Source organism: Lutjanus erythropterus, chromosome 15 (assembly GCF_056507025.1).
Source record: "Lutjanus erythropterus isolate fLutEry1 chromosome 15, fLutEry1.hap2, whole genome shotgun sequence".
Lineage (NCBI taxonomy): Eukaryota > Metazoa > Chordata > Actinopteri > Lutjaniformes > Lutjanidae > Lutjanus > Lutjanus erythropterus.
In genome coordinates, this window is record NC_139331.1 from 24,256,646 (window position 1) to 24,283,837 (window position 27,192).

The 27,192-nt window shown below is 39.5% G+C and overlaps 2 protein-coding genes across 2 annotated transcripts in view; one reads left to right on the forward strand and one right to left on the reverse strand.

Moving 5' to 3' along the window:
• Positions 1-5,299: 5,299 nt before the first annotated feature.
• On the reverse strand, positions 5,300-11,792 carry cep57l1 (centrosomal protein 57, like 1). The gene is made up of 11 exons (XM_084736846.1): positions 11,581-11,792; positions 10,240-10,411; positions 9,943-10,131; positions 9,711-9,832; positions 9,507-9,620; positions 9,340-9,417; positions 8,817-8,906; positions 8,655-8,729; positions 8,259-8,521; positions 8,035-8,179; positions 5,300-6,709 (listed from the first exon to the last, which is right to left on the reverse strand). The coding sequence occupies exons 1-11, from the start codon at positions 11,599-11,601 to the stop codon at positions 6,503-6,505; spliced, it is 1,476 nt and encodes a 491-aa protein (XP_084592972.1). The 5' UTR covers positions 11,602-11,792; the 3' UTR covers positions 5,300-6,502.
• A 1,195-nt stretch (positions 11,793-12,987) lies between these two features.
• sesn1 (sestrin 1) overlaps positions 12,988-27,192 on the forward strand; it is an 81,608-nt gene continuing 67,403 nt past the window's right edge. Inside the window, exons 1-2 of the mRNA XM_084736844.1 lie at positions 12,988-13,111; positions 14,465-14,784. Of these exons, the coding sequence (XP_084592970.1) occupies positions 14,506-14,784 (279 nt within the window). The 5' untranslated portion in view covers positions 12,988-13,111; positions 14,465-14,505. The remainder of the gene's footprint in view (positions 13,112-14,464; positions 14,785-27,192) is intronic.

The following is a 27,192-nucleotide window of genomic DNA, read 5'->3' on the forward strand; positions in this document are numbered from 1 at the left end:
TTTTTCTTCCCTTAACCAAGTTTTGTTTATTATTATTATTATCACTATTATTATAATTATGATTATCTTTTCAATAAGCAAACTAAGTCAACAATAATCTTTGCACAGCATTTGAATCCCAATCCTGTCCTCGTTGGAAATTCTATTCTTAACCCGTTCATCAACCACAGCCTGCTCCTGATGTGGGCTTTGTCACTGTCGATACTGTGTGATGTGACTTCCTAGAGCCTTTCTGTCAGGCAGCTTTCTGGTCTTTCTGACACCAAGATTTCAGACAGAAAAGCCTAAAGCCTCAATGTGTGAACTGCACACTGTGTTTTCAGGGTTTATGCTACGCTAAGCTAACTGGCTGCAGCTTTATATTTCCCGTACAAACTATTTGGCTGATAAACTGACAAACTAATAGTCTGAGGGCCTTCGTTTCACCCCACTGTCAGCTTTTCCTGCTCCCCTGTCTGAGTCTGTTGGTCAATATGCCTGGAGTCTATTGGCACCAATGTACTGTAATTTACTGGCATAATCAGATTGTTATAGACATGCATTTCTGATTGTACACGCTGGATCAACCCCACCCCCATCGATATTTTCCATCCGCATTTCCTACCTAAAGTACTGCAGTGCTTCTCAACTATGGAGAAAAAAAAATCTGTAAAAGAATAAGAAAACGTTTAGTTTAAAAAATGTGAAAATATAAAGACAACAAAATATAAAATAACAATTATATGCATTTTGTTTATTTTCATCTTAGGAATGCCCAATACATTATTATCATTTATTATTTCTATAAAGAAATCATAGCAATAAATATTAGCTATATAATAATGTCTGATTTGGCGGATTCTGTCAAAGCATTTTAATTTGAAATCTTAGGGGAATTATTTTTCTTTAAAATGCTGTTCTTAAGTAGGAGAAATAAATGGAGATTTAAAGAGTCAGAACAGTTATTTGCTTTTGTTGTAACAGTGATGTCAGTTAAATTTGGTTCGGTCAGAGCTGTGGAATATTAAATCATCCGTCTTTGCTCACCACATCTGAGCCTCTCTCACCCTCGGGTGCGCATGAACTACAGGTTATATGGACTTTAAAAAAGAAATACAAATAAGTGAAATTGTCAGTTATCTTATTACATCTGCCATGAGAATCAGGTAATTATTGATTATCATATCAGCTGAAAAATATCCATATTGTGCATCTCTAGTTACATCAGATTGTGTATATCTTTTCTTTTTTTTCCAGAGAAAAAGCTTCACTTTTACTCTGAAAATCCATCAAATGAAAAAAATCATAATGTGATGAGGTGTCACAAGAGGACATTGCTTGAACCACTAATGTACCTGATAATTAAAGAGGGTTTTTTTGGTAACACTAGTGCCCCCCTTTGGCCATTGACAAACTAATAACCCTGTCACAGCTTTTCCTGTAGTATACATTTATTATTCTGGATATAATAAGGTTTAATGAGCTCGCCTAGCTTGGTGATGATTTCTGTTGTACAGATCGTCTTAATGTTTACTACCTTCTGTGTATGATAGCAGTCAACATGTTTGAAAAGTTAGAAGTCAAACCAACATTGTTTGCTATCATGCACCATTAACACCCGAAAGTGTTGATGGCAGCCAAAACCAGAGGAAAGTAAAAAAAAAAACCTGTTTGTTTTCACCGTGTTGTGACAGGACGCACGCACAGTTTCCGAGGTCACAGCGAGGTTCTGCTTATGTAGCAAAAACAGTTCACTCCAAAGGAAATGTGAGTGTGTGCGTGTGAGTCTGCGTGTGCCCGCTCAAGTCTCATAGTCCGTACACTTGGACTACATTCTTGAACGAGGTGTGTGCGTAGAACATGTGTTTGTGCTGAGCAGACTGTTATTCTTGCAGTGGCCCGGAGACACCAGCTGGCACGGTTTCCCAGAACCAAAGAGAGTTTCGGGAGCAGAGAATGTTTTTTGGACAAACCACACCACAATCTCTCTCGTGTGTCCATTAAAAACAATCTGCAACCCTGCACTTAGTGTGTACTGTTCCTGGACAGAGATAGAAAAGCTTGTGCTGTTCTATCAGGAGGATCTCTTATGAGCCTTTGACTAAGCAGTGGAAAATCCCTCAGTCAGCCAACTTCTCAGTAACCAGTCAACTATGGATGGATGACTGAATGGACCTACTGGGTGCAGGCTCAGGGGCCCAAGGTGTCAGGAGGCCCCTAACACCAGAGCACTGTTTGAAGTGACTGTTAGCATCTTACTGCAATAGCCAATCACACGAATACAAAAAGACCCAAAACGACCACAGAAACATCAACAGAGACACAAACGTACCAAAATACCACAAACAGACATGAAACAGCTACAAAGGGACCCACAGCTACCTGCTATACAGGGACATAAAACTACTGCAAGGTGACAGACAATGACTGTGAGGAGAGACAAAATACCACCAAGAGACACAAAACAACCACAGAGAAAAAAAAGTACCACAAAGAGACATAAAACTACTACAAGGACTACAAATGACTATGAGGAGACATACAACAACTGCAGAAAGACACAAAATTGTCACAAAGAGACAAAACAACTACAGAGAGATAACTATGAGACACAAAGCTACCATAAAGAGACAGAAAACTACCATAAGAAGACAAAAAAACACTCAAGGAGACACAAAACTACTAAAAGAAGATAATAAAATGTCTAGTAGACAAAATTACCACAAAGAGACAGAAAACTACCATGAGACAAAAATGATACAGAAGAGACACAAAGCTACCACAAGGAGAGAAAAAATGACTCAAAGAGACACAAAGCTTCCACAAAGAAACAAAGATAACCACAAGGAGACAAAAAACAGCAACGAGGCAACATAAAACTACCACAAACTGTGAAGACAGACAAAACTACCACAAGGAAACAAAAGAAAAAACAATGTGGTGACAGAAATTAACCACAAGGAGACACAAAAGTACCCCAAAGAGACAACTACAAAGATACACTGTCTCTCTTTCACTCTGGATGTGCTCCTATAAAGGAGGGCAGCGAGGCCTTTTATGGGCCCAGGAACCTCTGTGAATGTAATATTAAATCCTAAAATTCAGATTATTGGATTTGAGATTTAAGGACCTTCAGAGATTCGAAGGGTGTTACATTTTCCTCCATATAAACTTGATTGTAGGCAAATGTACTCCTTGTTCTTGTTTGAATGTTGCACTGTAGACCTTATCTTCACGACATGATGGACTTGTAGCTGTTTATAGGCAATCTGTTCACACACCCACAACAAAATGCCCATATCTACCCAGCCCTCCTACATACGCTGCTCTCTGAACACACCACTGCTATTCACCACACAACAAGAGGAGTGTGCAGTCACAAGGTATCAGAGCTGCAGGGTCAGGAGGAGAGTGGACAGAGTGGAGGGCATGGAGATGTTGTATGTGGGCACGAAGGGGTCTCGACTTGCCTTTAGCTAACCAGATTGCTGTGTCCAGTCATGCTCTGTAATCTAATATGGGAGCACAGAGACACAATGCATTAGGTTTAGTCTCTCTCTCATACACCAGCTCAGTCCATTTAACCATGCAGTGAACTTCGAGCCATGCCAAGAATTGCAGGACCGAGCTAGATAATGAGCAGAAAAGGCTGAATGCAGATAGTAACAATAACAATCCGTTGTCTTCTTCTCCCATGACCAGGGACGCTGGACAGGGCAGCGAGGGATGTTGCGCAGTTTTAATTGTATTTTTCTTTCTCTACAATTTGTGACCTAACAAACACTGAAGGGAGTAGTGGCGTAGGGAGTGACTAAGATTGGCTTTAAGGTCAAAAATGCTTCTTTCTTATCAAAAATGTGACCTGATGAAACAATGAAAACAGCTGACGAGGCCTGATAACGAGATAAGGGATACAAAACAACTAAAAGGGATACACATATCACAGATGCACATAAAACTACCACAAGGAGATAAAACACAACTGCGATGAGACACAGACCAACCACAAGGAGACGCAATACAAGCACAAAGCGTCAAACAATACTATAAAGGGACATAAATTTAACACAAGGAGACGAAAGACTACTATGTGGAGGCAAAAACCTACCCTGAAGAGACAAAAAAACGACTATGAGGAAACACAAAACTACCACAAAGAAACAAAAAGCAGCTACATGGAGACACAAACCCACCATAAAGAGAAACAAAACTACCATAAAAGGACACAGAAGTACCACAAAGGGACACAAAATGACTAAGGAGACACAAAACTACCACAAAGAAACAAAAAGCAGCTACATGGAGACACACAACCACAACAAAGAGAAACAAAACTACCATAGAATGACATAAAATTACCTCAAAGAGACTACATAAACACATGCATACCACAAAGAGACAAAAGTACAACTAGGACACAAAAAATGACTATGAGAAGACATGAAAAAACTAAAAACATAAAAGTACCACAACGAGACAAATAATTAATAGCAGGAGACACGCATCTATCTCAGAGACACAAAAACTGGCGCGTAGACACATAAAACAACTACAAAGGGACGCACAACTACCACTGTTTCATTCATTAATTTATTTATTCTTAACCCATGTCCCAGGATGTTGGACTGTTTTAATTTTAGATTTTCTTTTTCAGCAATGTAGGGAGTGACCGAGATTAGCTTTAAGGTCAAAAATGTTCTTTTTCTTATCAAAAATGTGACCTGATGAGACAATAAAAATGTTGACCAAGGCAATGATAGTGAAGAGATAATGCAGGAATCTTATGAGGCAACCTCACATGAAGTTATTCGTCCCATAAAAAGGTGGTTGACTCAAATAAACAGAGAGCAAATATAAAAGCCTCAGCCAGGCCAGAAATGTCTGACTGGCCTCCAATTAAGATGAGTAACAGCTCTCATACACGAAATTTAGAAGAATTGAGCTGTTTTGGCCGTGTGACATGGCAAAATCCTGTGTCAAAAAGCAGTTCCTCCCGCTTGTGCACAGCGATAAAAACCACATCCGTTTGTCCTGCGGTCAGGGCCACATTTACTCAGCTGTCCAGGCAGCTGCTGTAACAGAGTTCATATAAAGCATTTGGTCCATCTCAATTATAGACTGCTGAAGACAGTAGGAGCCACATTAGAAGGTTCTGTCTTATTATTATACATTCAACTGTATGGTCTGTCGGGGTCATTTGTAAAATAGACAAAAGCTGACCGCTGCCACCTAGTGGTTCACAGTATGAAGTCAAAAAAGGTGCAGAATAACAGAAAAACATTTGTGTTGGCAGGTAAAATATGAACAAAAAAACAATGTATTTACAATATGTGGAAAGAATAAGCTTTATTAATTTTTTTAAATATTAAAAATAGATGTTCCAGCTTCATTTGGGATGAGACATAAGACTTGGCTCATGAACTACACCTCCACCCTCTACCTATGAAGGACCCTGTAACTGCATGATTTCATTGATCTCAATCAATCACTGCTTAAAGGGATAGTTATGTGATTTAGGTTTGGCAATTATTGGTAGTCAGTGTATTAGCTACAGCAGTTCACCTAAAAAAAACCCAAAAAGTCTAACTTAAACTATATGCTAAATTTAGATTTTTTTATTGTCATCGCTTTACCTTGCTTTTAGACAGCCTTTCCCAACTGGTTCACCAACCAAACTCCATGGACGAAAATAGTAATTTTACCTCAGGGTCAACAAAAGGTAGTTTAGCCACTTATAAAAAGGTCCACCTAAAAAAATCATGCAGTAGTTTAAGTGTAAGCTATATTTTGAATAATTTCACCACTTGATTTTGCTGTCAGACAGCCTTTTCTGATGGGAACTGCTGTTATATAAGCCAAATATCACTCTCTTCAAATCATTCAAAGTCCAAAGGCCCAATCAGTAACTTTACTTTGCAGAACATGGGAGTCGCTGGTCTACTGCTGCCCCGATCGCTTACTTTGTTTGTGTTACTGTGTGAATTCAGTGAAACCGAACCATCATTTGAACACACCGCAGTCACACAATAACACAAACGCACGACAGAACAACAGAACAGATCCCGGCAGGAGTAGACTAGCAGCTCCAGAGTTCTGTGAGGTAAAAATTACTGATTTTTCCTGTGGAAATTGGCTGGTTTGGATAGAGAGATATTTAGCTTATATGGCGGCCGTTTCCCATCAGAAAGGGCTGTCTCACTTGCAAAATTAAGCGGTGAAAATATTCTCAATATATCATACACTTCTCTCTGCTGCTGAACTTTATTTACTGTGGGACTGGACTGTATGTAACCCCTCTTCAAATGATCCAAACTATGCCTGTCATAGGTTTGATGAGTAACACATTATCAAGTCCTCTGTAAAACACAAAACACTTTATTCCCTCTTTTCATTTGTTACTAAAAATGTACCAGAGGTTGTTTGATAAGCGTTGAAAACAGGCTGCAAGGAAACGAAGGGGAGTCTTGTGGTCCAACCAGCTGCAGCATCAAAGCCAGCACACAGAGGGGTCTTTCAGAGAACCTCATGTTTCCCAGGAGAGGTCGTCTTGTTTCAGGCTGTTCCTGAACTTCTGTGTTTCTCTGAGAAGCTGCAGGTTGTTGTGAGTCGTCCCACCTTTTTTGCCTTTCTGCTTAGCCTTAACCGGAGAAGGAGCAGGGGGTTTTATCCCAGTAAACTTCTTGACTGTGTGTTCCTCAGAGCATGGATCCATCTGGGTCAATTTATGGACCTGTGCAGGAGCCAAAGACAGAAAACATTAGACACCTACATTCTACGCACTGTAGGGCTGCATGATTATGGACAAACTGATAATCACGATTACTTTGATCAGTTTTACTTCCATATAATGCTACATTCATCCTAATGTACAAATCTGTGCATCAAAATGAGACTCATCTGGTCCTTACTTACAATTTATCTACTAGAAGCAAAATAGAAATAAAATTAAACCAAAATCTTTTACCCATAATTAGATCAACAAAACACTGCTTTCACTGTGCTACTTGGCCAAAATACTACCAAACTAGGGATGATGATTTGTTTTGAGGGACTAGCTCTTCACGTCCTGCTCCAGACATTTGATTTTTCTTTTACCCGTCTGCTCTCTGTTGTATTTAACGTGTTTTCACAGCACATCATCAATACGGAGGTCGGTTATTTGGAGGAACTGAAAGTAAAGGCAACTCACAAATGTTCCTGATTTTTGCTGCTCAAAGAGGTCAAATTTGGTCAACCAAACACATGCTTGTAATAATAAATGACAGTTTCTAATCAGTTGACTTCTTTAAGGTGGTTAAGAAGGGGCATTTTAATTGTTCACGTTTATGACAGATCAGCATTTAGATCTAAAAAGTTGTACATGTAGACTATCAGACTATCCTATATCCTAAAAAAGGCTTTCGGAACCTTTGTAGCATTTCAGGTTTCCAGCAGTAATAGGAGGGTAAGAGAGGGTAAAACTGTTATTGCAAGATGAAGAAATCACCTATTAACCTTTTTTATTAACCGTTTCTCAAAATGTTGCAACCTTTCCTGCTGACCAAGTCCTTTTCTGTAAGTTTTAGCAGTTTCAACACGTTTTCCTGAACTTTAGTGGTTTAGACATCGAGTACATTCAAAACAGCCACGCACCCAAGTCACTGACCAAACTGTGACGTAGGTGCAAACTATTACTCTTCTACTTTGGACTGCAACTGTAACATCCAGGAAATGTAGCTCAGGCTGCTGCTGCTCCTGCTGCAGAGTGGCTGGCTGTTCATTTAGGAGGTGCTTGATTTAATACACAGCATTTTCAATTAATAGAACACGCATTTTAAACATCAAAATGACAGCCATTCATGTTCATTTAATTGTGGGAAGCCAAAATCGTGATTAATATTTGATCAATAGTGCAACCCTGACACAAATAGTGATGGAGAGCAACTGACACTACACACACCTGGCTTACTGAACCTTCTGTTGCCATACAACACTTTTACACTAAGTTAAGAAACTGTGCAATTGGCCATCTTTACAAACGTGCCTCTGGACTGCACTGAGTGCTGGTTCACGTACCGTCTGCTGGTGTTTGCGGAGCTTTGTGATCTGAGCTCCCTTCTCCTCCATCCTGTTGACCAACTTCTCCAGTTCTCTCTGCAGCTCCTGCCTCTGCTCGCGATGTTGGGTCGCATCTATCTGACCCACCAACTCCTGATGCTCACTGAAAAGAAAAATCCAGACACAGGTTATTAAATGTGCAAAAGAAAACCTAAACGATTTTTAAAAAAATGCTTACTCACAAGCTCATTTGTCCTAACTCGTCCTGCAGAGCCAGGAGCAGGTCAGACAGCGAGCCCAGTGACTGGTCTGATGGTTCAAGCTCCCTGTCAGACTTGTGACGAGTGGTAGAAGGTGGAGAAAACTCCTTTTGGAGCCTTTTTTTGACTCCACTAGCAGACCTGTGCAGAGTGCTCACTCGTTCACACAACTGGGGCTGATGATGCTTCATCATGTGAAGAATACTTTGTACGTTGGCGTGGACTGAATGACTCGGACTCGTTGACTGTAAGAGGTAGAGGTGAACAAAAAAAAATCAAAAAAGGAAATAGTTACTACTATATATACTATATATTCATAAGAAAACTAGTAGTTTTAGTAGTTTTTAGTGTCAATGCAGACCATCAGAGCTGACTTACGGTTCCTGCAACAAAGGGCATTTTTCTGTGCCTTAGGCTGCTCGGTGATGCCAGCTCATTCTGTCTGGAGGTTTTCTGAGGTACAAGACAGCTGTTGTCACTATTATTTTAAACATTAACTTAACACAGGCAGTTAATTGGCTTTATCTGTAAGAAAAGCACCTTGGTGGTCTTTTTTGTTTTCTTCTTCGGCTTTATCTCTTCAGTAGTTGGCACAGACAATCGAAGGTTGATGTCCAGCTCCCTCTGCAGCTGTGGACATGACGACAAATAGCGTGGTTGAAGTCAGGAAAAGATAAAGCATTTTATTGTTTCCCTTTCAAGAGTCTTTGCTGGCATTTTACCATTAATTGACAGTGGGTTTTCTGTAACTTTAAACCCCCTAGAGGTCATTTAATGTCACACCTTCTCACACTCATTACAGTAATCTCAGAGTAGCTATCCTTTCTTTTTTCTTTTCTTCTCCTATCTTATTTATTATAATTATATGATAATATAATATAATATTTATTATTTATTCTGTGGTCAGCAGTGGTTGTCTGTGTGTTTGTTTTTACTTTCCCTGTACAGTTACTGTTTATTCATTATGGACAACCAATAAAGAAACCTTTGACAGAAATAGAGATCATTTACGAGCTGTGGAGCTTTGCCCTTTTGATGTGTTTTGAAGTGTGTGTGGACTGACCTGGTCTGCTTTCTCCTGCACAAGCTGACATTCATGCTCTTCTTTCAGTAGTCTCTGCTCAAGAATGGCGAGCTTTGCCTACAAGCAAAATTGCATTGAAATGATGACCTTCATTCAGCTTGAGGTGATTAGTGTTTAGACTAATCATTTGGAAAAATGTGAGTTACCTCTGCAATAGCTTGGGTCCGACTCAATTTTAGACATTCTGATTCAAGTTTCTCCAGCTTCTCGCGCTGAGATTGACCGTTTGAGCTGCTTGGCTGCTGGTTCTGCAGTGAAGCCTAGTGGCGAGGCAGACAGAGATTGTATGGCAACTTCTTAATATGTATTTATGCTGGGGCTGCTAAGAAGTAATGGAGCAGATCATCTACCTGATTCTCCATGAGAACATTCCTCTCCTTCTTAGCGTTTTCAACCATCTTCCTCATGTAGTCCAGCTGCTTCTCAAGAACCTTACACCGAGCCTCTGCAGACTGCAGCTTCGAGTCCAGCTCTGTTATCATAAATACAGATACAACTATTAAAAAACATCTACAGAAAAGACTTTTTATAATGCCTAAGTAAACAGCATTGTTATTTGTCTCTGAAGCCTCCATCACTCACCTTTCCTGCCTGAGTTATCTGTCTCAGGCAGACTGGCTGCTGGTTGACTATGCACTGTGTAAGACACTGAGACTGGTTGATTATTCTGAGCATCAAGGGAAAACTGGCGGTAGCTCTTCTCTGCTTGCTTCCTTTCCTGCTCCAACTGCCTGATTTTCTGTTGGAGGGTCTTCAGTGCATCAACAACAGCTGAAGAGAAAAAAAAACAGAAAAGCAAACCTGGCATTTGTAGCAGAAGGTAGTCATCACAAAAACAGTTTATGAGACAAGAAGCTTACCATACTGGCTGTGCCATACCTCTGCTGTCAATATTAGGTTTGGTCTGCAGCACTTGAGGGCTGCTCATCTGTGGGTCCATGCTGATGTGTGAGTGTGCAGGGAACTCTAGCTTTCTTGGTACTGGTAGTATCCTGTCTGGAGGCTGGTAATAGCTCCCAATGTAACTGTTTTTGGAAGGTGAGTCTAAAATCTACAGACAAAAAGAGGAGAAGGTTGCTTTAGTAACTGTAAGATAGCTGCAACTTAATTTCAGATAATTGTTAAGTCTATAAAATTTAGGAAAATATCAATAAAATGATTTGTCACAGAGGAAAGTGATGACAGTCAAATAACTTTTGTAAAAATAGCTTGCAATCTCATTAAAATTGCTTATGTTCTGAATTTGACCAGCATTTCTATGCCTCATTGGCCTCCATATTATTAGATCTTCAAGAATACAGACTTGTGATGGGGGTGATGTCAGTGCTGTATGGCTTCATGACACTGATTGAACAGAGGTAACAGAGCAGAGATAAAAGGCTGCCATCCAGTACATTAATGACATTAGCTAATGATAAGTAATTAAAATCAGGTGCATGATAAATCCTTGTAATCAGGATGGTAAAATAACCATTATACCAACTGATCTGCCAATTTTTTTTCATGTCCAATCAATTAACTAACTAAAAAATTGTGGAACATATTTATCACAATTCCCCAGAGCCCAGTGATGTCTTCCAATTTGTTTTTTGGTCCTTTCACTTATACATAACTTACAAAGACAAGTAACACTCCCTTTCATTTAAAAGATTAAGCAAATGTTTCACTTGTTTGCTAGAAAAATTGATTTTCAAATGTTGGCGATCAACTGACTGATTAATTGGCTAATTGTTACAGCTCTTATTACCTTCATTCATCATTTCAGGGTTAGAGGGAGGGTTTGGAATGGATTGGAGGGAAGAAAACATGGAAAATGAAGGACAATTAACTGTTGTACTCTATTTTGATTTGTTTGCATTGTTTCACTTTAGTGACTGCGATATTGCCTGCCCTTCTTTATGGAAATATTCGATCACAAACAAGAAAATGTCAATAAAATGGGTAACCCACCGTTACGTTCCTAAAACCTTGCTAACATTACGAGAGCTACATTTACTTTCTCTACAATAACGTTAACAACGGTTATCTTAACATAAATCAGGGTTGACCTCCTTTTAGAGGCATCCTCGTTAAAGTTAACACAAGATAAACACGAAAAAACAGTCGAAAAGCTCGTTCATATAACCTAGCTGCAGCTAACGACAACTTTGCGAAAGTAAACAATGCTAAAGCTAACGTGTTAGCCACATTCTAAGCTAACGGCTGACGAACGAATGTTACCTGGTCGTAATGAGTCTCCATTCTGTCACATAGACGGCGATACTCGTTTATAAACGATTCATATATTTATATCCAGTATTCTCAGACTGTCTGTCTGAGTTATAAATTGTTCTTAAGCGGCTAACTGATTTCTTCGAGAGACTCAGTTGAACTGTCATCAGCAGCCAGTCCGGACTTTTTAAATTTCCCTCCTCTTTGCCGCTCTCATCACAGAGGTTCCGCCTGCACGCTGTTTTAGTCGTGTCGAGAAGGGAACCCCAGATCCCCGTAAAGATCCCACCAGAGTGACTAATTTGATCCACACCGTGATCTTTCGTTAACCCTAACCAAGTGTTTTATGTCCCTAAATCTACACAGACCTCAACCACAGTGTTGTCACATTAAAATATAATTAGTTTGTACAGTTTGTTTCACAAATCTGGGGTTCCTAGTCCGCAGTGCCCCATACTTTTCACTGTAGTTTAAGAGAAAACAAATGGTTTTGCCACTATGATATAATGTAGATAGAAGAAAAAGTTAAATTGATCAGAATATAAACTGAAATACTGAAAATGAATCATATGCAGATTAAATGTTCAAATGAATTTAAAACAAATGTATATGTTGGCAAGTCTTTATCATAAACATTTTATTCATAAGTGCTGTGTTTTAATGCTGTGGATGATCACTGTGTTTATGTATGTATGTATTATGTAAAGATATGGCTTCTTTCAACTCTTTTTATGATCACTTCAGCTATTTTTGGTTAGTAAAGCGTCTCCAGTCAGTGAATCAATCAATCACCCTGTAAACATTTGCACAGCACCAGTATGCAAATAGCCTGCTGCAGCATAAGGCAACGTGCCTGCACTGTGGCAGGTGTGCTGCTCTGAGATAAAGAGTGTATTTTATGTCAAAAGTCATTTGATATTAGCGTTTCCACTTAAAAATTGTGCATTTCATGTAGATTTATGTGTTTTTTGTTAAGGTCAACACCTTAGGACAGGTTTGCATCACAATCCAATATTAAGTTCTTTCATACATTGATATTTATGTGCATATATTCTTAAATTGGCATCGACCGTTTCAGTGTGTAGTTTGGTGTTTTTATTGAATATAAATGAGGTCCAATACAAAATAAATCAAATGGAAATGTACAACATCTCCCCCTTTCTCTCTCCTCTGCCTGTCTTTCAGTCATTTCTGATAAACAAGAAAAGGGGGGGGCTGCTGCTAACGAAATGTATGACGGGGGCTGTAGTTCTGAAGCGCTATCCTCCAAAACACACGGCGAACGAAGAGAATTCAACTCCCATGAAACCTTCCCCAGCGAGCTTGGCAACTTGCCTCCAACCAATCGCCTGTCAGAATCCCCGCAGTAACGCCCCAGAATGCCCACGGCCTCCTCTCATTGGCCATCCCTCTCTGCCAATCCAGTGCTTACCCTCGAGTTGTTACCGCCTCTCGTTTCTACCCTGGGACTAACGTTGCTGGTCAGTGCTGTGACAAGGCGTCCCGTAGCAGGAGACCTGCACCAAAGAATGTGGATAAAGTGAGTATTTGAGAATGACACTTCGTGTTTTCGGTCCACAGTGACAGGTTTGTGTGCAGGAATGTTGTTATCGCCGCGGTCCCGTTGTACTTTAGTGGTGTATTTGTGTTAACGGGCAGCTTGAAAGCCTTGACACGAAAGGAAGGCAGGAGAGATTGAATGGAGCTCACTAACTGACAAGTTGCGTATTTGTACATTTTAAGTTATATGGCTAACATTTAAATAATAAATAACCAACCATAAACCAACGCCGGTTCACTATCGCTTGCAAAAGCAACGGGAAGCAATAACATTTTAATTGAGGGCTTGTAATCTCAGTAAATAGTCTGTACTTTAACCAGGCTTTCTTGGAAGTTGCTAACACAGTTTTAAGCATGATCTGGGTTTAAATGTCTGTATGTCTGAAACTGGCTTTTTGAGGCCAATATATTCGAGAGTTAAGAAAACAGGTAATACACACATGTATTGGCCGACATATATTTTTATAACATTAGATAAAAATCCCTTATTTTGATTTTTTTCTTTCTTTCAAGAATTATGACCAAGATAGTAAAGTAAGTAAAACCATGTGCCAATATACATTTTACAGCCTGAACAATACAGGATATTACTATAGCTTTAATATCATGTGATGTCAGTGTGTCAGGCCAAGTACGACTTACTTGAAGCAGTATTTGATTTTTTTTGTTCTGACTATTTGCATGAGGAGTCACCTTGATTTGTCAGGTATTTAACTTGTTGGATTTAATTTGTTATGATGCGATTGTTTAGCTCTGTCAGGTATCACTGTCTGCACTAGAGGCAAAACGATATATTGGTTGGTTGATATTATCAGCCAATATCGGTCTATCTCAGCTATATTGTTCTATTATTGTGCATGTTGGTAACATAATGATGATTGTTTGTAGTTTTGTTTTGTTTTTTTTAGTTTTAGAAGCAGCATTTTATGTATATTTGATCCTTATTCTCAATTCATATACAACTTTAAATCTACATAAATATTATATATGTATAAACTGTGCTTTATTTCATATTTGTCAACTAGTCATTTATAAAACGCGGCTGACAGAATTTTTTTGTCTCCCTTTGTTCTCCCTGCATGCAGTTTCTGCTGTTGTGTCACATGTTAATGCGACTGCACAACGCATCTCTTCCAGTGTTATGTATTCATAATGTGCTTTCACAGCAGTTTGCATTTAATGCATTTAAGTGAAACTATCTTACTTTTTATTTAACAATTTTCTTATTGCTATTGAAGAACTGTCTCTTGCCATTACATATCACTATTGTTTCATTGCCCTGGACTATGCTGTGGTGTAAACAAAGCCTGTCTCCATGTCATGTGTTGTTTAGCCTGTTGTAAGACAGCACAAACGTTAGTCCTACGTCACAAGATGGAAGTGCAGGACCAGGAGTCTCTGGGCAGGTGGGACGGGCTGGGCAGCCGGGATGCCACCTCCAGAACTGAAGCCATGGAGAACATCTGTCAGGTGGTCATGAGGAAAGTGGAGGCCATCGGGCCCATACTGTCACAGGCCCCATCACCCCCGGCCTTGGGATGCCCTCCCAACAGTGACCTGAATGACATCCTGGCTCACCTTCTTATGCTGTCCAAACGGTGTCCTTTTGAAGACGTCAGGGAGCGATGTGCCCGTCTTCTGCAGGCTGTCCAGGTAGGAAATTCATACAGCTCATATTGAGTGAGCTTTTTGTCCCGTGCTGCATTAAGCTGCACTAGGCTATCATATGTCCTCCCATACTGGTACTTATGGTATTGTTTTGCTGCCATCTGCTCCTCTCTGCACCTTCTCATAAGCATTGCAAACCTTGTGGTAGAGTCAGAACGTCCCCATGCATGTTTTGTCAAGTGGATTACATTCAGTGACACGATGAGACACCATGAACTCATTAACACTGAAACACTACAGGAGCCAAGGCCAGTCCAGCCCTTCACCCACACGCATACATGCACAAAGAAGAGGAACCTTTATAAACACTTTAACTGGTATACAAACAAACATACAAATTTTCATATTAAATTGCACTGTAATGTTTCAATCCTGCTAAACACTGTTCTCATTTTTCAGTTTAGAGAAAGAAAAATAAAAACTACTGCTACAAAGGGTTCATTATGCATGTCTGGACTGCACAAAAATTTTGTCTACTGTAATTTACCTGAGGTTGTAGATTAGCTGCAACTAATGATTATTGTCATTGTTGATTACTTTGTCAATCATTACTCAATCGATTACTTGTTTGGTCTTTAAAATGTAAGAAAATGGTGAAAACGTTGATCAATGTTTCCCAGAGACCAAGATGTCGTCCCCAAATGTCTTGTTTTGTCCACAACCTAAAGATATTCAGTTTACTGTCATAAATGAGTAAAGAAACCAGAAAATATTCCCATTAAAGAAGCTGAAATCGAAGGTTCTACTTAGAATTAATGTAACAGCATTAAAACTGCAGCAGTTAGTCAATTAATTTATTGGCTGGCCAAAAGAAAATTTGTTGCCAACAATTTTGCTAATCGATTTGTTGTTTCAGTCCTTTTGAAGCAAAATTGTGAAACATTTGCTGGTTCTGGCTGCTTAAATGTGAAGATTTGCTGCTTTTCTTTGTTATTTGTAAAAGTAAATGAAGAGTCTTTGGACTGTTGGTTGGACAAAAGAACCAATTTGAGGAATTTGACGACGTCACTTTGGGCTCTGGGAAATTTTGATGAGCTCTGTTTTGACATTTTATATGATCTGTATATGATTTATTTGATAAATTAAGCAGCAGACTAATCGATAATGAAAATAATTGTTAGTTGCAGCACTAAACAGCAGACTTAAACGTCTTAATTGCCTTAATTACAAGCAAACAAAAGTAAGATGATTAGTGATTTCTAAAGCCCAAAATGACGTCCTCAAATGTTTTGTTTTGACCATAACCCAAACTGTCACAGAGGAGTAAACAAACCAGAAAATATTCACACTGATAAAGCTTGAATCTGAGATTTTTTTTGAAAAATGACTCAAAATGATTAATCAATTATCAAAATAGTTAGCAATCAATTTAATAAGTGGTTTATTTAGATTGTCACAATTGTCATACAGTATATAACATTGATAAAAAAGTACAGCAATGACTCTTTCTGAAAAATATGATAAAAAAAGACCAATTTCCTTGCCTTTTAAGTATCTTTCATTAGTTCGTTATATTATTTTTTATTTAATTTTGCAGAAGGGATTCTGTTTACATCCACACAGTGAGTTCTACCAACAAAAACATCTACACTGCACCTATGTGGGTATTCTGAGAAAACTAAGACATGTTTACTGAAAATACTCAGTAACGTCCTCCATCAGAAACGTCAGGCCAACATGTCAGCCAACATTTCCATCATGTTTTCAGTGCAGCTTATATAACACAACCACCATGTTCTATCGTTGCAGTTAGTAATTTAATTGTTCTGGGGTTTTTTTTTTGTTTATTTTGCACAATGCTGTTGTTTTGACATGCATGATAGCACACGTCTGTTTTTCATGAAATGTGTAATATTACAGAGAATGGGACTGGCCGAACTGGTCTGTAGATGGACCATATCCTTCTATGAGCTAAAATCCATGCCAGCACTTTGAGTATGCCATGCTGTTGTTTGTTGGTTTTGCAGATGTGGTTTGGTGTAATTTGGATTCAGGTCACAGCATGCACCTGAATTCGATTCTGTATTCATGTTGTTGTCAATTCTTTCTGAACCAGCCTTATTTTCTCATCTCTACAAACACCAAAGAAATCCTTAAGACCTGGACATAGCAAGTGTTAATCAATATTCATGGTTTATAACTACTTATGATGATTAATGCTTGTGCTAAGCTGTTGGATTTATTATAATTTAGCAGTTTTAAAAAAAACTGTTTATTATTTACTTGCAGAGAACAGAATATTAGATTTATCCTGGCTTTCGTGTGGCATTAGCTGTGACCTTTTCCACTTAATGAGTCCTCTAATAACAAACAAAACTAAGCCTGACAACTTTTGATGGCCTGACATGTTGTTATTCTGAGGAAATAGACTGTTTGGCATGTGGCATTAATTCCTGTTTGTGCGGAAGTGTTTTTTGGAAGATGGAGGAGAGGGGCAGAGAGAGATGAGAGAGGGAGAAAGCTGCTTTGTGGATTTAGCAGTGCGCCACAGTACACACCGTCTGGTATTTTTGAATTATGCTAAGCTGCATTTGCCGTAGGCTTGCCAAAGGGTGCATTTATGAGCCCAATGTGGCAGCTCATGTCGCTCTGGTCCCACGGTTGAAGACTCCCCCTGACCAAAACACTTACACAGACACACACACAGACACACACACACACCTTTCTCATGTTGTCAGGGATGGAAGGGGGTAAAGGGTGGGGGGCTCAGACTCAGACAGACCTCTAATTCCAGCAGATCCGCTGATTAAAGACAAAATCTTTGAAAGCGCAGACAGTCCTTTCCTCATGACAACCCCCTCTCCTCTGGAAGAGGAAGGCCTCCTGCTTGGTGAGAATAATGTCCTCTAATACCCTCAGTTCACATAAAATTTGGCCTGGGACAGATTTTTGCTAGCTTGTCACTCCAGTGTGCATATTTACAGTATATCTTATACATTTTATCAACTGTGTGGGTTAATCCTATAATAATAATTAGCGGATGAAAAAAGAAATATGCCCTCGTTCATGGGTAGAGTGTGGCATGAATAAATCCAATTTAAAAAATCAAAATTAACACGACTCTTATCCATCTGAAAGCAAACATGAAACAGTAAATTAAGGTAGATATCTGAAAGTACAAACAGGGACAGGGGACAGAATGTAAACTTCAAACCACAGAGATTCAGTTTGAAGCTGTGAATGTACTGAGAGCTGAACACACAGACATGAAGTCCATTCTTGCAACGAACACTTGTTTGAGGAGGAGAAAGGGGGGTTGGCCACAGTTCGCGAGATGTCATTGCCACTGTTGGACGCACGTCAGGCTACCTTCGGTGAGGTCCATCTTCTGGCGTGACGTGACACAGCTCACTGTTAAAAGTGGCAATGGAAATTCAAAACAGCCCAGCATAGTTTGATTTGGCAGGACCAAATGTGCCGATGGAAAAGCTCCATTACAAACACTTGAAGCAATGGTTTGACATTTTGAAAAATATACTGATTCCTGTTCTTGCTGATAGTTAGAAAAGAAGATAAATATTTATCAGGGCAAGGCATCGGTACTTGTACCTTTTAAGGTATTAACTGAAATAACCCAGTACTAAGTAGTATCAGAGCTTCTCCAGTTGAACAATACCTGCATTCAATCTTCTGTACCCAGGTCTATGATAAAATTACTTTGAATTTCTACAGTTTTACTCCCAGTCAGTCACAGTAAACGTTCTTCAGTTTAATGCAACATGTGATACCCCGCCCTATTATTTATGAACATTTTATTCACAGTGTAGTGAACATTTATCCATTACACTATCATGAAAGTTTAAGAAGCAGTCTCATGCCATCCCATTAAGCCATGTCTCTGCATGTTGCTGTTTCTATAGGGATCTTACAAGTAGGCAGTATATAGCAGGGTACAATTGCTGTAAATAAATCTTCACGGTAACCGAGCACATGCTAAATTTACAAGCAAGCGTATTAGCTTCCACATACTGTTTGCAACACTTTCTGTCTGACCGTATATCTTTATCATCTGATAAATCATTGACAATGTGATGGCCGAAATATTTACAGGATCCGAAATTAGAAGTCGCTACTTGCCACATTCTAGTAAAAATCTATATTGGCGAATTAAATAAAAGAGGTCAGCCACCATTGGGGATTGCTGAAATAGACCTACTTCTAACTATAAAGTATAAACTATAACTTGTTTATCTTGAGAACCATTCATCTGATCATCCGACATTCATTAATTTAAACGTTTTTTGAAACACATTTTGCTTTTAACAAGTATGGCACCCCCTGCGATTTGAAAATTGCAGAAAACCATATAGCGATTTCCATAAAAATTCGATCAATTGTGCAGGCCTACTCTCCAGATAGAGTACCTCTAAAACTTGACATCTCATACCAATGTCAGTGACATGTTTACATGTACATGTTGCTCAAACCTGTTCAGGAGGATTCTCTCCAAGACCTTGGGTAAAATGCTGTCAAAGGTTATTGGCTTGTAGTTCTCCATGCTGTTTATTTCACCAGCTTTGTCTTTAATAACTGACACTAATATTACAGCTAGGATTTTGTCTAAGAAAACAGTTGCCTCACTTGCTTTTTTATGCAGTAGCTCCTTGTGTTTCTTTGTTGGCTGTGTGAATGTGCCAGACAGGCTGTGACTACGGTTAAAGGAACGGGCTTGTAGGCTCGGATGTTTTCTGTGTTATGTTGCCTCAGTATTGCTGAGTCCCCAGGGTTAAAGGTTATGGGGTCGCGGCTGAAAATAGGGTCCTATGTGCGCGATGAGGGGTTAGGTTCCCATATGCCGTCCTTGTGTGAGGGTCTGCTGGGGTGAACAGACGGGGTCAAAAACACTTATTACCTGCAATCCTGCCAGTATGGTCAACATATGCGTACACTGTCAGAGGGTCATCCTGAGGCTTGTCAAGGCAGTTGACCACGTTGAACTTTATTGATCGCATGCATATATCAGAACACGGAGGATAATGATGGATGAAGACAAACAAACACACATGCGCACAAATAAAGAGAGACAATGGTGAGTGTTTGTTCTGAAGTCTATGAAAGGGGTGGGCAGACTCCATCGTCCCGCTCGCTCTCCGGTCACCATGTTCCCTCGCTTGATGAAAGGAGCCCAGTCTTGGGCGGCTGGACAGAGACAGAGGGGGGTTTCTTTGTGTTATGTAATTACACCATTGTGTTAGCCCTCTACCCTAAGTTGAATTAAGAGCCGCTCTCAAAAGATCAACCTGTTCTTGTGATGCAGGCTGGCACTGCTCAGATTCCACATCGACAGCCTACAGCGGGGATGAAAAGATGTAGGAAAGAGAGCACAGTAAATACCCAAAGGACTTAGTGTCTCTTTGAATCTGATTCATATGATCAACTGACAATTAAGTCCAGTCAGTTTAAGGTCTGGCTCCTTATTTTATTCTACTCAGTTTGATAAGAAACTTGTAGAAAGTGTGTAATTGTGGCCAACACAGGAAATCAACATCTTATTTTGTAAGTATTATATCTTGTTCCATAACAACCCCTTCTTTCACTAATGATCCAAATGCACAATTCAGCACTGTAGAGAAGTGGATAGCCCCAGTTTGTGCCTCTCGTGTATTATCATTCGAGTCACGGAGCTAAGCATCTGTTTTTCTGAAAGATAAATCCCTGGCAATCTTTCAAAAACCCAGACGGTTGTTTGACAACATTTACTGCAGTTTTGAATGGATTCAGAGACTCCTTTGTCCACAAGAACAAAAAAATATTCAGTTCTCTGTGCAGTAAACAAGATATTTTAACCTATTTTCCAAGTTGTTTCATAATGCCAGCTAGGGCTGCAACTAATGGTTATTTTCATGATCGATTAATCTGATGACTGTGTTCATGTCTTCAGTTTGTTTCTTTTGTCCAACTAGCCATCCAAAACCCAAAGGCTTTTACTGTCATCAGTATCAAAGAAAATCAGAATGCTTCCATTCAAGAATAGAAAAATATATAAGCAAAGAAATTATGAGAAAATAGAAAATAAAACATATGTTGAGACATATACATTCTGCTACAATATATAACGGAGATAATGTAATAATAATATAACAAAATATATACAATAAGAAGTATGGAGGAAATTCTACAATATATATCAACATATAGAAATATTAATTTTTGTTCCAGATTTTGCTGCTTTTCACTGCTTAAGATATGACAGATTAATATTTTTTACCATTTATTTATTAGACTTGAACTACCTGTTTTTCTCTGAGGAAGGCAAAGCTGTGCCTGTGGACGTTTCAAGCTTACACTGCTCCTCATTTTTTACACATACTTATTTAGCTAATTATGGACATTTAGGATGACTCAGCAGCCCTCGTAATAAACACTTGTGTGTGATTAATTAAGTGAAATGGCTTCCTGGATCTGGCCTCCTCCCAGAATAACCCAGAACACATTTCTGTCTCCACATGGAAGCTTGGGAGTGTCTCCAGGACCTCAGAGATGACATCAGATAATGATCGCATTGCTTTCTTAGGATTGATTTATTCATAGAAGGTGCACAGGGTTTCTGTCGTACAGGTTTTAAAGGGCAGGCACTGCCTTTAAATCTGTGCGTCATGATTGAAATATGTGTGGTTTGACAACAGGCCTGCAAATAATTATTGTTGTCATTATTGATTAATCTGCAGATTATTTTCAGGATTATTTAATGACAGTTTTCCAGAGCCCAAAGCTACGCCATCATACTGCTTCTTTTGTCCAACAACAGTCCAAAAATCAATGACTCTTTTTTTCTATCTGTGTGTCTTTTCATTTATAGTATATTTATATATTTTTTAATATTGGTGAACATCAGTGCGCTGGTGTCATTTTAGACTTAACTGGAAAAAAAGACTTGCCTCCGTAATATATCTTTGTCACAAGTGTTTTGATAAAGGACTCATACACCTGTCCCAAAGTCAAAAATCTCAAGCTTTTTTCAAGGTGCATTTTGAAACTTTTCAAGCACCTTACAGCTGTGGTATATGACATATTTTTATGTTCAAAACTATTGGTCCCCACTTGTTATTGTGCTGCAAACAACCAAAATTATCTTCCTGATTGAAACATCAAAGACTGATGATTCACACCAAGAGTCGTCTTCTGTTGTGCAAAAGGCCAAAACAAGTAAGTTCTATCTGATTTATATATTTATCTTAATGGTGAACTGTTGGTGTTTATCTGATGGTGAACTCGGACTTTTCAAACCTTGAAAACACTACAATAAAATTCAAGCATTTTCAAGGATTTGCAGAACCCTGTTGAAAAGGACATTTGAGGGATCATATCGGCCAATATATTGATATCAGAATTCTTTTACTCCATAAAATCATGGTGGTCATCTACCCCAAATATCCGGTATCAGTTTGTTCTGGAAAAGCCTGTTGTCTGTGTAAGCCTGTCTCAAAGGTGGCACGCTTGTGGTGAGGCTGTATAAACAAACTTGACTTGTCAACCTTGACAGCCAGAAGCGCGGACAGATGCAGAGTTGCTTTTCTGAGAAGAATCAAAGTCCACCTGCAGGCTGTGGCATTAGTTCAGAGAATTGTTAAAAGTTTTTGGCAGGGAGTTTTCCACATTTTCTATGCTGTTGTGTGCCTGAATGTGTGTGTATATGCATGTGCCTGTCTGGGTCTTTGTGAGTGGACTGGTTGTGTGTCTTTGTGTTTGTGTACATGCCTCCAGTCCTCTCCGGGCTACCTCTGCTTACTCTGTAAACAGAGTGAGGACCCATGGAGTGAGGGCCTTGTGGTCTGTGCAGATCAGCTGGATTATGGGCAATCTCTGCTTGAACCAGGTCAGACAAATTGCATATCGAGGGGGGAGAGTGTGCTGCAGCAGCAGCAGCAGGCGATGACCTTTGGCACAGTAACTGTACAGTGAAAGGCTCCGTGGATATAGAGGAAGTGACAGAGGAATAAAGCTGTGGATTTACAGCTGTTAGCCAGCTGGGCAGACTAGTGATGGGACAGTGTTGATAGGGGCTGGGATGTGTGTGTGTGTGTGTGTGTGTGTGTGCACTGACAATGTGTCTGTGGGATGTTCAGTTTTACTAAGCTACATGAAGCTTTATGTTTCCATCCCATTGTGACCATGTAAAGCTTTACTACCAGTCCTTAAAGCCTCTAATATAATTGTTTTCAGTCCTTGTGATGCCGATACTGGTGATGATAGCTGCACGATGTTGCGGCAGTTATTTGATGTGTTTTAATTTCTTTTAAGTTGTTTTAAAAGTTCGGGTGTAATTTAAAGTTGAAATGATTAGTCGCGTAATAACTGTTGAAGAAGTTTCTGTTGATCAAATCAGTGATCACGATGATGATGATTCATCAGTTCAGCCATTTTGAAAATAAGTGTCAAATTGTGGTTGCAACTTCTCTACTGTGAGGATTTCTTTGCTCTTTCATGTAAATATGGTCACTCCAATATCAAGCCAGTATAATAAATGCCTCCAATATTGATCTGGTATGGGCAAGTATGCAAGTCTTTGCACTGATCTGATATCACATATTTTTTTAGCCCCAAAATGAGATCATACCGCTTCCCAGCAGCATCCCATATGCCATATTTCTTTAACCTGAGGCAGACCATACAACAATGATAGCAATATATCTCATGCATACATGGTTAGTAGTGTACAACTGTTAAAAATCAATAATGAAAATAATTGGGCAGCAATTTTCATTCTCAAGTAATCTGTCAATTATTTTCCCAATAAACTGACAAGTTCCTCAGACCACAGATTGTCCGAAAATGGTGAAAAACATTTCCCAAAGGCCAGGATGACTTCTTCAAATGTCTTGTTTTAGTGTACTGTCATAGGAATAAAGAAACCAGAAAATATTCACATTCGAGAAGCTGAAATTAGAGAATTTTGACCTTTTTCTTAAAAAATAATCAATTATCTAAATAGTTGGTGATTGATTTAATAGTTCGCAACTAATTGGTTAATCATTGCAGCTTGAGAAAATAATCACTAGTTGCAGACTTGCAGCCCTACAATTCATTTTATTATTAAAGTGAGATTGTTTTGGCAGTTTTCTTATGTACTTGCATGGGCTTTATCCGTGAGTCACAAGCTAAGTCACAAGCCGATAGTCAGCATTTTTACCATTATCAGCATTGTGTTTTTCTAAAAAAAATCTGATTGCCAATTACGATAAACTAGTTTAACATAAATAAACATAAGTCAAACATAAATTTAAGTGAAAGAGGACGCATGCCCTCTAGAGATATGAAAGGTTCATTTTAAGGTAACCAAAACACAATGATTTTTATTTTCCAGTGATTATAGACTAATGGAAACATAGTATTTATTATTATTATTATTATTATTATTATTATTATTAATGATTAAGTGCATCTAGTTCATTGTACAGTGACTATTGTACAAGAATCTTAGTATTTATACAATATCTTGACTTTCCAGCACCGAATGCCTGTTTTTCCATGATATTAGAGACCATTTCTAACATGCTAGGGAAGCATACTAACACACAAGCTCCCACTTTGATCCTACAACACAGACAGACCCCCACCTTCCAGTCAGTGCAGCATGCTGCCGGGTGCAGACTCGGGAAGACTAGAAGGGGGGGCTTTGTGGGAAGTGTGCAACTAGGTCACTGTCAATCCTGTTGTAAGCCTGAATAAATGATTTGAAAAAAAAGCAAAAATTTTTGTTTTCTTTTGCCATTAATACACACACACAAAAAAAAAATCTGAAACTGTAGAAAGAAAAAGAAGAGTCTTTAATTTGTTCCCTCGTCGGTCTTCATTGTAACGGCTGTTCCGTTGAAACATGAAAAGGCTGGCACGGGGGGGAGATGGGCAAGTGTTGGGCACAGGCTTTTGCAGAGCCTGAGCAGTCGTCATGGTACCAGTGGCATGAGGTGCAATGATGGGGTGGGTTGGTTGACATCGTTACTTGGGGGTGGGGGGGGGGTTGGGGGGGTTCTGGCTTGTCTGCGATTATTTCTGGCTGTGCTATGCAGGAGCTGAGAGGGAGAATGAGAGGGAGGGAGGTGGAAAAGTGAATGTTGCAAAACACGATGTCTGTGCACAGAAGGTCAAACAGGAGATGGAGGGGGGGAAGTAACAGGGATTGAATAGATCGTGTAGTCGTAGGAGAGGTGAAGGGGTGAAAACGATGGAGGAGGTGGAACAAACACTGTCTTTCTCTGTATTCAGTCAGCAACCTCCAGTGGAAAACTACTAGCACCCCGAGTATATGAGCCCCGCTCTCCAGCCTGACTCCAAACCTGAATAATTTCTCTTCGGTCCAGAACCAAAGTCGATGTCTAACAGCTTTAAATGTCTCTAAAGCAGAGTAAAGCCCCAAATAGATCATACTTTTCCCCATAATAAGTTCATAATCAGGTCGTTCTTTTTTTAAAATACACTTCCATGGAACCCTGACTTTCAGTTGTCTCCTTTCTGATGAAGCATACATTGCAAGGCTCAGCTTGTCTCACCCACACACCCCGAGACTGTGGAAGAAGAAGAACGTGTATATGTGGACAGAGGAGGCGAGGTGGTGGACAACAGTAACAAAGTGCTGCAGCAGGAGGTGGGAAAGGAATAGGAAACTCTTTGAAGGAGAGAAACACACACATGAATAAAAGAGCTATCAGCTCAGTGTGTGAATATAACGTTCAACCTCAGACACAGCAGGATTTACTGTGTTGCTCCTATCAGGAGATTTAAGAATAGAGATAGGCTCATCACATGCTGTTGAATAAACAAGTCTCCCTCTCTCTCCTCTTGCTGTAAATGTGATATTTATATCTTGCATATGGAATTAAAGATCACAAATTATTCATAAGTAAAGCCTTCGGCTGCTTCGTTAGCTCCTATTTTTATTTCTTTTCCCAGAACGTCTCTCATAAGAATCTGTTCAACTCTCCTCTCTAGTGGTTTAATGTTGCCAGTAGAAACTGAAGCTTGTGTAACTGTAGCAGCCATAAGTCATTCTGGGTAAGTGCCTGAATATGAAAAGGAATCATTCTGGTTTAGCAGTTTTAACACCTTCACTAAACAGGTTCATCTACGGGGGCAGCTTTAGCGATTTTTCAAAACTGTGGACCCCTTTCACAGCAGATATTACAGGGATAGTTTGGATTATTCAGCGTGGGGTTACATGAGGTACTTAATTGCTGTTGTACCTACAGTAGATGGCAGTCGGCTCGCCCCCAGTCTGTAGGAAGCAGACGTACCAGCACAGACGCTAAACAATGCTAAGCAACAATTTCGTTTAGTTTTCTCCGCAGAGCTCTGTGACACAGATTTTCTCCACACATAAAAATGTTTTCTTGCATCCCTTAATCAAGAAGGAGCAACTCCCCCAGACATCTGGCGACCCCTAGTGGGATCCACAACCATCAGACAGGGAACCAGTGGTTTAGGTGATCCACTTCCAAGGTCCTGGTTTGAATGATGGTTTACTGACATGGTTTACTTGGACACTAACAGGACGGAGGCATCATTAATGTTGTTAATTACACCTGTGCTTCTCGTGCTAAAGGTTCAGTATGCTGACCCTGTAATCTTGTGGCAGTGTTACATCATCCTGCACTAATAGGCCTTTTATCTACAGCTGACATTTTGACACTGTGAAAGCACAGGTGTGAATAATAAAATGAATGATGGCTGCATTCCATTTTGCGGCTTCAGTTTCAGGGTTTTACTGGGGCACTTAAATAGAACTGAGCCTTTGTTAATGTCAATAGTTACACCTGTGCTTTTCATATATAAATCCCAATGTCTTGTCCTCTTGCTGTCCAGTGAACATAATGCAGATTAGAAAAGAGACAAGCGGATAAAAAGTGCTCATGAATGAACACTTCCTGACATATGGGGCAGAAAGCGTACCATTATATGGTATTATTGGGGCATAAATTATGCTAATTTACAAGTCTCATGCTTCTGAACTCAAGTATGCATAGGCGCATCATTTACAAAGTTAAGTTATGAGCGTTCGCTGAATCTGATGCGGTACAGTTACGCAAGCCCTTTGCATGAAAAATAAAATGATGTGCTACGATGATATGAAATATGAAAATGTTCTTGTATCAAGTACCCCCCACCACCTCTCAAATCAGATCTATGCCCTTGTATATTTCTGTCAGCTTTTGGATACCCTGAGGGAGTATTAACACACACACACACACACACACACACACACACACACACACACACACACACACACACACACACACACACACACACACACACTCCTACAGTCCAACAAAATAAATCTAGCTGATATAAAAGTGACTGTGTATCGGCCCACTTGGCCCCATACGCTCAGTCCCTGCTCCGAGATACTTTCATCTATTGACTCGCATGCCATCTGTTCAGGATTAATTTGATTGAATT

Excerpts from the sequence above, each read along its gene's own strand:
- cep57l1 (XM_084736846.1), bottom strand. The coding sequence starts at position 11,601 with ATGGAGACTCATTACGACCAG. Across the intron at positions 10,132-10,239 it reads ACCTAATATTGACAGCAGAG|CTGTTGTTGATGCACTGAAG; the intron begins GTATGGCACAGC and ends TTTTCTCTTCAG. Across the intron at positions 8,180-8,258 it reads GAGTTAGGACAAATGAGCTT|TGAGCATCAGGAGTTGGTGG; the intron begins GTGAGTAAGCAT and ends TTTTCTTTTCAG.